The sequence below is a fragment of the Cetorhinus maximus genome, chromosome 21 (genome assembly GCF_964194155.1).
Source record: "Cetorhinus maximus chromosome 21, sCetMax3.hap1.1, whole genome shotgun sequence".
In the NCBI taxonomy this organism is placed as follows: Eukaryota; Metazoa; Chordata; class Chondrichthyes; order Lamniformes; family Cetorhinidae; genus Cetorhinus; species Cetorhinus maximus.
Window position 1 is genome coordinate 44,750,786 of NC_135899.1, and position 13,160 is coordinate 44,763,945.

General features: G+C 44.2%; 1 protein-coding gene across 1 annotated transcript; it reads left to right on the top strand.

Annotated features, from left to right (window-relative positions):
• The first annotated feature begins 3,522 nt into the window (after positions 1-3,522).
• LOC144695475 (serum amyloid P-component-like) lies at positions 3,523-12,756 on the top strand. Its single transcript, XM_078566352.1, has 3 exons — positions 3,523-3,540; positions 5,320-5,389; positions 12,140-12,756. Exons 1-3 carry the CDS (start codon positions 3,523-3,525, stop codon positions 12,754-12,756), a joined length of 705 nt encoding a protein of 234 aa, XP_078422478.1.
• Positions 12,757-13,160: the final 404 nt, after the last annotated feature.

A 13,160-nucleotide genomic window follows, 5' to 3' on the forward strand; every position in this document is an offset into this window, starting at 1 on the left:
TCCAACAAGCATTGCTGGAACTAATTCTGGGGAATGAAGCCGGACAGCTGGTTGAGGTGGTGGTGGGTGAGCATTTTAGCCACAACATGGTACAGTTTAAGTTTGTTATGGACAAAGAAATCGACAAGTTGCAAAAAAATGTTTTGGATTGGGGGAGAGTGGATTTCAGTAAAATAAGGGAGGATCTGGCCAAGGTAGACTGGGAACAGCTACTTGTGGGGAAATTTACAGAGGAGCAGTGGGGGGTGTTCAAAAAGGAAATGGGGAGGGTACAGGCTCAACATGTTCCCTCTAGGGTGATAGGAAGGAGTAACAAGCCCAGAGAACCATGGATGACCAGAGATATTCAGGATACGATGAGAAGGAAAAGAGAGGCTTTTAGCAGGTACAAGGGAAGCAAATCAGCAGAGGCATTAATGGAGTACAGAGAGTGCAGGGTGGAGCTTAAGAAAGCAATTAGGAGAGCAAAGAGGGGATATGAGAAAGCTCTGGCTGGTAAAAGTAGGGAAAATCCCAAGATATTCTATAAGTATATCAATGGGAAGAGGATAACCAGGGAAAGAGTAGGGCCCATAAGGGACCAAGGGGGAAATCTATGGGTGGAGCCAGAGGACATTGCTAGTGTGGTGAATGAATACTTCACATCTATCTTCACCCAATAGAATGAGGATGAAGGTATCGAACTCGGGGAGAGAGACTGTGAGGTTCTTAAGCAAATTGATATTGGGAGTGATAAGGTATTGGAGGTGTTGGCAGGCTTAAAAGTGGTCAAATCTCCTGGTCCGGATGATTTATATCCCAGACTGCTGAAGGAGGCAAGGGAGGAGATCGCAGGGGCTCTGACCAGAATTTTTAATTCCTCTCTGGCCACGGGGGAGGTGCCAGAGTACTGGAGAACAGCTAATGTGGTTCCGCTATTTAAGAAGGGTTGTAGAGATAAGCCAGGGAACTACAGGCCAGTGAGTCTCACGTCAGTGGTAGGGAAACTATTCGAGAAAGTTCTGAAGGAGAGTATTTATCTCCACTTGGAGAGGCAAGGTTTGATCAGGGATAGTCAGCATGGCTTTGTCAGAGGGAGGTCATGCCTAACAAATTTGATTGAATTTTTTGAGAAGGTGACCAGGTGTGTAGATGAGGGTGGTGCAGTTGATGTAGTTTATATAGATTTCAGCAAAGCCTTTGACATGGTCCCACATGGGAGACTTATAAAAAAGGCAAATGCACATGGGATACAGGGTAATTTGGTAAGGTGGATTCAAAATTGGCTTAGTTGTAGGAGGCAGAGGGTGATGACAGAAGGATGCTTTAATGACTGGAAGCCAATGTCCAGTGGCGTACCACAGGGATCTGTGCCCAGTCCCCTATTATTTGTCACTTATATAAACGACATAGATGACTATGTGGGGGGTAGGATTAGTAAGTTTGCGGATGACACAAAGATTGGCCAGGTGGTTAACAGTGAGGTTGAGTGTCTTGGGCTACAGGGAGACATAGATGGGATGGTCAAATGGGCAGATAAGTGGCAGATGGAATTTAGCCCTGAAAAGTGTGACGTGATACACTTTGGAAGGAGTAATTTGACAAGGCAACTTATCCTGAATTAAATCGACGTGACTAGAAACTTGAATGGTTGAAGATAAATCAAAGCAAATACTGCGGATGTTGTTGGCATGACACTAGGAAGTTCTGAGGAACAAAGGGACCTTGGCGTGTGTGTCCATAGATCTCTGAAGGCGGAGGGGCACGTTAGTGGGGTGGTGAAAAAGGCATATGGGACACCTGCCTTTATCAATCAAGGCATAGATTACAAAAGTAGGCAGGTCATGTTGGAGTTGTATAGAACCTTGCTGAGGCCACAGCTGGAGTACCGTGTGCAGGTCTGGTAGCCAAATTATAGGAAGGATGTGATTGCACTGGAGGGGGTGGAGAGGAGATTCAACAGGATGTTGCTTGGGATGAAACTTTTAAGTTATGAAGAGAGGTTGGATAGACTTGGTTTGTTTTCGTTGGAGCAGAGAAGACTGAGGGGTGACCTGATCGAGGTGTACAAGATTATGAGGGCCATGGACAGGGTGGATAGGGAGCAGCTGTTCCCCTTAGCTGAAGGGTCAGTCACAAGGGGGCATAAGTTCAACGTGAGGGGCAGGAGGTTTAGGGGGGAAAAACTTCTTTACCCATAGGGTGGTGATGGTCTGGAATGCATTGCCTGGGAGGATGGTGGAGGCAGGATGCCTCACATCCTTTAAAAAGTACCTGGATGAGCTGGCACATCATTACATTCAAGGTTATGGGCCAAGTGCTGGTAAATGTAGTAGGTCAGGTGTTTCTCACGTTTTAGTGCAGATTTGATGGGGCGAAGGGCCTCTTCTGCACTGTGATTCTGTGAGACATATTTGGTCAATTTTCCATATTGTCTGGTGGGTGTCAATTTTGTAGTTGTACTCGAACAGCTTAGCTAGGGGCACAGCTAGTTCTGGAACACAAATCTTCAGTCCTACTGCACTGTCAGAGTGCAGTTTGTGGACTTTGATGCACCTTCAACCATTTCTTCAAATCAAGTAGATTGAATTGGTTTGGTTGTGATGCTGGGGACCTCTGGAGAAGGCCGAGAGGAACATTCACTTGCATTCTAGCTGAAGGTGTTTGCAAGTTCTTCAGCCTTGTCTTTTGCACTGAAGTGCTCAGCTCCCCTATCATTGATGACAGGAATGTCAGTGGAGCTTCCTAACTGGGGTTAGTTGTTTAATTGTCGACTACCATTCACAATTGGATGTGTCAGGGCACCAGAGATTTGATGAGATCCATTGGTTGTTGGATCACACAGTACTGTCTATCGCATGGTGTCTCCCTGTTTGGAAATCATGTATTGCAGTGTTGTAATCTTCACTAGGTTGACACTTCATTTTTCAGTATGCCTGCTGCAGCTCCTGACATGTTCTCCTTCACTCTTCATTGAATCTGTGTTTATACCCTGCTTGATGGTAATGGTAGAGTGAGGGATGTGCTGGGCCATAAAGTTACAGATTGTGGTTGAATACAATTCTGCTGCTATTGAATGGCCACTGTGCTCATGGATACCCAGTTTTGAGTTGCTAGATCTGTTCTGAATGTACCTCATTTAGCACGGCCGTAGTGCCAGACAACAGAATATGTGTGCCACCGTCTTCACAAAGACTGTGAGATGGTCACTCCGACCAATACTGTCATGGACAGAGACATCTGCGATAGGTAGGTTGGTGAGGATAAGGTCTAGCAGGTTTTCCCCTCCTGTTGCTTCCCTCACCACAGGCCCAGTCTGACAGATTTGTCCCGCAGGACTCAGCCACGTCACTCAGTTTTGGTGCAATGGACATTGAAGTTCCCCACCCAGGATACATTCTGTACCCTAGTCACCATCCGAACTTCTTTCAAATGGTGTTGAAGACAGAGAAATACTGATTCATCAGCTGAGATGGGGCAGTAGGTGGTAATCAGCAGGAGGTTTCCTTGCCCATGTTTGAGACTTCATGGCATCCAGAGGCAATGTTGAGAACCCCCAAGGTAAATCCCTTCAGCCTCTATACTACAGTGGTTCCATCTCTGGTGAGTCTGCCCCTCGATGAGATAGGGTTTAGGTAGGGTGGTGATGGAGGAGTCTGGGACATTGTCTGTAATGAATCATTCTGAGAGTATGATTACATCAGGCTGTTGCTTGATTAGTCTGTGGGATAGCTCTCCCAATTTTGGCACAAACCCCAGATGTCAGTAAGGAGGCCTTAGCAGGGTTGACTGGGCACAGGTTCGTGTTGTCATTTTCAGTGCCTAGGTTATGCCAGCTGGTCCGTCCATTTTCTTTTCTTTATCACATTTCTGTAGTGGTTTGGTACAACTAAGTGACTGGCTAGGCCATTTCAGAAGGTAGTTAAGAGTCACCACATTCTGTGGGTCTGAGGTCACATGTAGACCAGGGCAGGTAAAGATGGCAGATTTGGAGGTGTCCTCTAATAGGGAATGTTCAGCTCACTATTCTCACTTTTAATGGGAACTCAATCAACATGACATTTTTCAGAGCCTCATTTGCCTATTCAGGTTTTTTCTATTGTTGATACTATTCAGATATAAGCAGATCTCCCAGTCTCTTGGTGAAAATTCCACTCAAATCAAACATCAAATCAAACCGGATCACTGACTACATCAACGAACAATTGTCATCTGCTAATGATCTCATTTCCAAGAATAGCCAAGAACACAACTACCACACCTTTCCACTCCATCTCTGTCAGCCAATGTGCATTGATCAAAGCCTGCATATCCTAAAGTCCTGTACCAGGAACTGTCCTGTACTGAAGAGTGTCCCCTACTGGAGAGTGTCCTGAATGGAGAGAATTTTGTACTGCGGACTGTGCTGTGCTGCAGAGTAACCCATTCTCAGGATGCTAGACAGGCCAATTTTTATCCCTCAAACATCACTAGAATGGAGGATCTGCTCATTAGCTCACTACTGTTTGTGGAATCTTGCTGTGCACAAATTGACTGCTGAGTTTCCCCACATTACAAAAAGACTTTGTTAGTTGTGAATTGCATTGGAACGTCCTGAGGTCAGGAGGCACTATATAAATGCAAGTTCTTCCTTTGTGAGTCTGTGTTTTATTGTGGAAATATTACCATCCTCCTCATTAACATGAAGTTAAATGTTACAGGGTAAATGCCAGTGAAATGTTTAATTTAAAACACCAATTCTCTTGTACACAATCCAGCCCTGCAAAGTCTGTCCCCACAACAGTCAGCCAGAGTTCCGAACTTCCGAGATTATGCTGGTACAAAGGAAATGAGAAACTAGTATGAGAGAAATTTCCAACTGAGATCAGGAAAGAGACATTGACACATGGGACTGATGCAGAGATAGAGTAGGTTGGGGAAATATCTCCGATTATCACTGGACCAATCAAATGGGGAGGGTTAAATTTATCATCTTTCTGGACAGATGAACTAAGACGGGCCGAATGGACACCCTCATCCTAATTATCTTGTGATCTTTGTAAAAATTTTGGTGATGTCAGGAAGCCATGTTTGCAGTGTTAGCTCCGCCTCCTCATTTACTTCAATATAATTGGCTGTGACTGAGCTCAGCAGAGTATAAATTGGAGCAGGTTGTGAACACAGGTTATTGGATTCACCTCAGGACAAGACTCATTTTCTGAAGAATTGCAGTGAGTACCGGGAGGGGGGGTCTTTGTTGTTGGGAAGACACCTGAAGCTGGGCAGTAGTTCTAATTTTCAATGGATCTACAACAGTGTCAAATGAAATGAATTTACTCATTGATTGTTTATTTTTTACAGGCAGGACGCATGATGAAAACCTTCATTCTCTTTGTGCTTGTGGCGTGTGGTTATCAGCAAGTATCTGCAGGTAAAGCTAAGTCTGTAACAGTGCTGTAATACACAGCTTAGAGTGCAAGCAGCATTGAGAATATACTTTAGGGTCATGGGACTGAGCCCTACACAGGGCAGCAAGATCCCAGGTTCCAATCCTGATCTGTGCTGATTGAGCTAATCTCGCCCAGTGTGCTTAATAGATCGAGTTTTACATTTCTATAGCATCTTTCAGAGCCTTAGCACATTCCAAAGCACTGCAAGCCAGTCAGGTATTTTAGAAGTGCTGCTTTTTTTTGTAATGTAGGAAATGTGGCAGCCAATTTGTTCACAGCAAGCTCCCAGCAAACAGGAACATGATAATGACCAGATTGAACTACATGGAGCAGGTGGGAGATGGAGGGAGAGGGGTTGGGGGGGAGGGGGGGTTGTGGGGGTGGTTGTGGTGAGTTGTTAAAATTAGGCTTAGTATCTTAAATAAGGAGTGGGAGTAAGTCAGCTGCCTTCTCCTAACCAACATCCTGAGATTTCTGAGCAAGTATTAACGAATGAAGGACAAGACTGTGTTGCCTCCTCTCCACCACTGAATATCTTCATGGTGTAGTCACAGGTTGGAAGTTCCCCATGGAAGAGGACTTTGCCAAAATGATGGTTATTAAGGAGGTTTCTGGTATACTGGATGAGATAAAAATAGATAAAGGGAAGGTTCTAGAAAGGCTGGCATTCTTACAGTGGATAAGCACCCTGGCTGGATGGGAAACGCCCTAAGTTACGGAGGTAAATAAGGGAAGAAACTGACCACAATCTTCGAATCTCTCCTTGGATACAGAGCTGGTGCCAGAGGACCGGAGAATTACAAATTTTACGCAGTTGTTCCAAAAGGTGTAAAGATAAGCCCTGCAATTACAAACCAGTCAGTTTAATCTCAGTGGTGAGAATGCTTTTAGAAAAATAATCCTGGAGAAAATGAACAGCCACTTCTACAAGTATAGACTAATAAAGGAGAACAGTATAGATTTCTTAAGGTGAGGTGAGAGTGACTGCCCTTGACACCAAGGCAGTATTTGACCGAGTGTGGCATCAAGGCACCCTAGCAAAACTGGAATCAATGGGAATCGGGGGAAAACTCTCCACTGGTTGGAGTCATACCAAGCACAAAGGAAGATGGTCGTGGTTGTTGGAGGTCAGTAATCTCAGTTCCAGGACAACACTGTAGCACTTCCTCAGGGCAGAGTCCTCGGCCCAACCATCTTCAGAGGCTTCATCAATGACTTAGCCCCCATCCTAAGATTAGAAGTGGGGATGTTTGCTGATTGTGCAATGATCAGCACCATTCACAACTCCTCCGATACTAAAGCAGTCCATTTTCATATGCAGCAAGACCTGGACAATATCCAGGCTTGGAATGATAAACAGAATCACAAAATTGTTACAATGTAAAAGGAGGCCATTCGGCCATTGTTTCTGCACCAGCTCTTCAAATGAGCATTATGACTTAGTGCCATTCTCCTCCCTTTTCCCTGTACTCTTGCACATTGTTTTGATTTAAAAGATAATTTAATTCCCCCTTGAATGCCTTGATTGACCCTGTTTCCTCCACATTTTTAGGCAGTGCATTACATTCCCAAACCACTTGTGTGTGAAAAGCTTCTTTCTCACATCACATTTGCTTCTTTTGCAAATCACTTGAAATCTGTGCCCTCTCGTTCTTGATACTTTTATGGACTGGAATAGTTTCTCCCTATCTACTCTTTCCAGACCCCCTCATGATTTTGAACAGCTCTATCAAATCTCCTCTTACCATTCTCTCCAGGGAGATCAGTACCAACCCCTCCAATCTATCCTCGTAGCTGAAGTTTCTCATTCCTGGAGCTATTCTTATAAACCTCTTCTGCACACTCTCCAATGTGTTCACATCCTTCCTATAGAGTGGTGCCCAGAACTGTACACAATACTCCAGCTGAGGTATAACTTGTGTCTTTTATAAGCTCAGCATAACCTCCCTGCTCTTGTACTCTATTCTGCTATTAATAAAGCCCAGGATACTGTATGCTTTATTAACTGCCCTCTCCACCTGTCCTGCCATCTTCAATGTTCTATGCACACATACGCCCATGTCCCTCTGCTCCTGCACCCCCTTTAGAGTTGTACCCCTTATTTTACATTGTCTCGCCATGTTCTTCCTACCAAAATGAATCACCTCACACTTCTCTGCATTAAACTTCATCTGCCACCTATCTGTCCACTCCACCAACTTGTCTATGTCATTTTGAAGTTCTACGCTGTCCTCCTCACAGTTTGTAATGCTTCCAAGTTTCATATCATCTGCAAACTTTGAAATTGTCCTCTCCACACCAAGATCTAAATCATTGATATATATCAGGAAGAGCAAGGGTCCCAATACCAACCCCTGGGGAACTCCACTACAAACCTTCCTCCAGCCTGAAAAATATCCATTGACCATTACTCTGTTTCCTGTTACTCAGCCAATTTTGTAGCCATATTGCTATTGTCTCTTTTATTCCATGAGCTATAACTTTTCTCAAGTCTGTGTGGCACTGTATTGAATGCCCTTTGAAAGTCCATGTACACTGCATCATCAGCATTACCCTCATCAACCGTCTTTGTTACCTGTTCAAAAAGCTCCAGCAAGTTAATTAACACTCTTTCCCCTTTAGAAATCCATACTGGATCTTTTCAGAAAGCTTTTATTGCTGAAAATAAAAGCTCATGCTTTCTGAGGTAACATATTGGCATGGACAGAAGATTGGCTAGCTAACAGGAAGCAGAGAGTTGGCATAAATGGATCTTTCTCTGGTTGGCAGGATGTGATGAGTGGTGTGCCACAGGGACCAGTGTTCTTACACTTCATATAAATGATTTTGATGAAGGGACTGAAGGAATGGTTGCTAAATTTGCTGACAACACAAAGATTAGTGGAAAAGTAAATTGTGAAGAGGATGTTAGAAGGCTACAAAGTGACATAGATAGGTTAACTGAATGGGCAAAGATCTGGCAAATGGAGTATCATGTGTGCAAATGTGAAATCATTCATTTTGGCAAGAAGAATAAAAAAGCTTATTATCTAAATGGTGAGAGATTGCAGAGCGCTCAGATTCCAAGGGACTTGGGTGTCCTAGTGCATGAATCACAAAAGGCTAGTATGTAGGTATAGCAAGTAATTAGGAAAGCGAAAAGAATGTTATTGTTTATTGTGAGGGGGATTGAATACAAAGGTAGGGAGGTTATGCTTCAGTTGCACAGGGAATTGGTGAGACCACATCTGGAGTATTATGTACTGTACTGGTCTCTTTAATTAAATAAATATGTAAATGAGTTAAAAACAGTTCAGGGAAGGTTTACTAAACTAATACCAGGGATGGGCGGGTTGTCTTATGAGGAAAGGCTGGGAAGGCTAGGCTTGTGTCCATTGGAATTTAGAGTAAGAGGCGACTTAATTGAAACCTTTAAGATCCTGAAGAATGTTGACAGAGTGGATGTGAAGAGGATGTTTCCTCTTGTGGGAGAATCTAGAGCTCGGGGATCACGATTTAAAAATAAGGGGTCGCTCATTTAAGACAGAGATGAGATGAATTTTTTCTCTCAGAGGGTTGTGAGTCTTTGGAACTCTCTTCCTGAAAAGACAGTGGAAACGGAGACTTTGAATATTTTTAAGGCAGAGCTAGATAGATTCTTGATTAACGAGGTGAAAGGTTATCGGGGGTAGGCAGAAATGTGGGGTTGGGGTTACTTTCAGATCAGCCATGATCTTATTGAATGGCAGGTTTGAGGGGCTGAGAGGCCTACTGCTATTCCTAATTTGTACGTTCCTATGTATGTAATCAACCCACATTTTTCCATGTGACTACTAAATCTATCACAAATAATTGTTTCTAGAAGCTTCCCCACCATTGAAGTTAAGCTGACTGGTCTGTAATTGTAGGGCTTATCCCTACAATGTTATTTGAACAAGGGTGTAATATTTGCAATTCTGCAGTCCTCTGGCACTTCCTCTGAGTCCAGGGAAAACTGAAAGATGATGGCCAGTGCCCCTCCAATTCCACTCTCATTTCTTAAGTGGCAAGTAATATTCACACCATATGAGTGTCAGGCAATGACCATCTCCTCTTGACATTCAGTGGCATTACCATCACAAACCCCACTAGCAACATTCTGGGGGTGACCATTGGCCAAATCATTGCCAGAGTTGAGCATTGGAGAGCCAGTCAGGGTACAAACCTTCAATGTTCTCATTAGGAGTCAACACATGTGGAAACTTTGGACATGCGCAGATAATGGCTATACGTGGTGGAAGCGAACAACCAAATATGCCAGGGAACCGCAGGTATATACAAACAACCAGCGAATCTGTTCCTTCACAGCAATCGGCTGGAAAACAAAGGATCTCACCAGCTGTACTGGATACAGAACTACTATCAATCCCAGAGGTCCAAGGCTCCCCAAAGGCCGCAATGGAACAACAGTTACCATGGCAACAACTGCCACAGGAACAACACTCACTGGAGAGGGAACATCACCCAGGCAAACAAGCAATGACAACATGCACATGCACCATTGAGGCCTGCACAATTTAAAAACTGTGCCCAATGCAGGTGCAGAGACTGACCAGTCGCACAAACATGAGAACATTGGGTGCATTTTAGGTAACTTGGGTAACTCAGTTACACATGATTGCGCATGCAAATTTGTCTTTTGTTCAGTAGGAAAAAGGGGACGTTTGCGTCGTTTATTCATATGTAAAGGTAGACGTTTGGGTTTTGAAATGCAACATTACAACATATCCTACCTGGCTTGCCAGTCAGGTGACCTCTGCCATGAAGCATTCTCTGAGATCAGTTCAATAAAGACTTACTATGAGAAAGCACTGAGAAGCTCCGCTGTCTTTAAACATGAAACAATTGCAGTACCAAGGGAGTGCCGCACTATTGAAGGTGCCTTCTTTGAAATGAGACATTAGACTAAGGCCCCACCTGCCCACTCAGATGGATGTAAAAGATTTTCTTTTGAAGCAAAGCAGGGAATTCTCCTCGGTGTCCTGGCCAACGTTATCCAGCAACCAGCATCACCAAAACAGATTATCTGGTGATTAATACACGGCTGTGTGTGGGCTGCGCACAAATTGGCTGCCATGCTTCCAAAATGACAATGTCTAAACTTCAAACATACATACCTAGCTGTAAAGTGCTGAAGTTGTGAAGGGCAGTGGCAAATGGAATTTAATCCTGAAAAGTGTGAGGTGATGCATTTTGGGAGGACTAACAAGGTAAGGGATACACAATGAATGATACAGAGGATCAGAGGAACACTGGTATGCATGTCATAGATCCTTGAAGGTAGCAGGCCAAGCAGATAAGGTGGTTAAGAAGGCATATGGGATACTTGCCTTTATTAACTGAGGCATTGAATACAAGAGCAAGGAGGTTGTGATGAAGCTGTATAAAACACTAGTACACTGGAGTACTGTGTGCAGTTTTGGCTGCCACACTATAGGAAGGATGTGATTGCACGAGAGAGGGTGCAGAGGAGATTCACCAGGATGTTGCCTGGGCTGGAGCGTTTCAGCTATGAAAAGAGACTAGATAGGCTGGGGTTGCTTTCCTTAGAGCAGAGAAGGCAAAGGGGGAACCTGATTGAGGTATTAAAAAATTGAGTGGCGTAGATAGGAAGAAACTTTTTCCCTTTAGTTGAGGGGTCAATAACCAAGGGCATAGATTTAAGGTAAGGGGCAGGAGGTTTAGAGGGGATTTGAGGAAACATTTTTTTCACTCAGAGGGTATCTGGAACTGACTGCCTGAAAGGGTGGTAGAAGCAGGAACCCTCACAACATTTATGAAGCATTTAGATGAAGACCTGAAATGCCATAGCATACAAGACAATGGGCCAAGTGCCGGAAAATGGGATTAGAGTGGATAGGAGCTTGGTGACCATCACGGACATGAGGAGCCAAAGGGCCTCTTTTCGTGCTGTAAAATTCTATGAAACTACTTTAATGCAAGACTTTCTTTCCTTCATTCTTAGGGCAGGATTTTCAGGTCGTTTGGCGGATGCAGTGGGCAGGAGTGGCTGGAAAACGGCCCACCACCCATGATCGGTCCCTAACCACGATTTCACACTGGCTGTGCCAATTAATTGGCAAATTAAACACTCAGCGCTGCCTGGGTAGTGGGGGGAGGAGGGTGAGTGCGGAAGTCTGTGCAGGCGCAAGCAAGCATGCAGTGAAAGCTCCCTGAAGGCAGAGAGCTGCCTCACGGAGCTGTAATACTTCAAATCAATCAATAAAGTTTTAAAAATCCGGAAAAAATGTCCACACAGCGGACTCAGTCACCCCAACGTGTGGATACAAAAATGCTTCACAAACCTTTTTATTTTATTTTTCATTAAGATCAGAAACCTCATCCTGCCCCTTGGATGAGGTTTCCTCAAAGATCCAAAGGCCACTCCTGCCACCTGTAAAGTTAGAGAGGCAGCAAAAAAATATTGTGTAATTCATTGATTTAATAGCCTGAATAGGCCTCTTAATTGTCGGTAGGCGCACTGCTGACTCCCGTGTGCACGCGCTGACCGAAATATCAGACTGATGCATGATAACGTCAGGACGCTCACATGGCGTCATCACACACTATTTTACACTCTGGCGTGTCGGACGCGCGTCCCCAGGCTGAGCGGGAAATCCCACCCTTAATGATAAATCTGTTTTCTATCTCTTTCTCATGACTGTAATCTTTTCAAACAGCTCCTCACGATCTAAACTCTTGATATTTTACAGGTTTTACAGGAAAATCGCTGAGATTTCAAACCAAAACCGCCACCAGTTACGTCAGACTGTATCCGACGAACTGTCCCAACTTGTCTGCCTTTACTCTCTGCTTTAGGGCAGCTTCTGAAGCATCCCACGGTTACGGGCTGTTCTCCTATGCGACGTCAAATCACAACAACGAGCTGTTGATCTGGAAAGGGAATAAAGGAAGGCTGTGTCTTTATCTCGGCAATGTCATAGTTGAGTTCTCCCTCCCAGAAATGAATGCACAGCTCAGACACATCTGTGTGACTTGGGAGTCTGCAGGGGGACTGGCAACATTCTGGGTGGATGGAGAACGAAGTATACGGAAAGTTGGTAAAAGGGGGGGAATTGTGCATGGTGGAGGTGCAATTATCCTGGGTCAGGAACAGGACCGTGTTGGTGGAGGGTTTGACGTCCGTCAGAGTTTTGTTGGGGAGATAACAGATGTTAATATGTGGGACCATGTTTTAACTGCCAATGAGATCAAGGTTGTAAGTCAAGGTTGTCATTGTCCTGGGGGGAACATTATCGACTGGGCAACAGTACGGTTTACTGCAAGTGGAAACGTGAATATTCAAGACAACAATGACTGCAAGGTTTAAACTACTTTCGTGGGAACAGTTTAGGATGAGAAGGAACACGCTTAAGGGCAGAAATTCCCACCAAATTGCATTAATGGATCATTGCCTTACATTGCAATCTCTTCTATCATAATCAGACCAGGAAGCAAAACTAAGTTAAATCTGGAATAAAGCGGAATTTGTCACAGGGCTGATTATATTTCGATCAGGGATTATTGACTGGGATCTTTTAATTTTACGTCTTCTTGGGTATCTTGGTAATGGCTTCAAACTCAAAAACCACTGTTATTCTGCACCAGAGAGAGAGAGAGATGCGCAGATAGAGGCAGGGAATTATATTGATGGGTAGAGGACACAGCTTGGTGTAAATGCCCAGGATGTTGCACTACATACTCAACCCCGATTAAAACCCAGGGAATCACACA

Excerpts from the sequence above, each read along its gene's own strand:
- LOC144695475 (XM_078566352.1), top strand. Across the intron at positions 5,390-12,139 it reads TTATCAGCAAGTATCTGCAG|GTTTTACAGGAAAATCGCTG; the intron begins GTAAAGCTAAGT and ends GATATTTTACAG.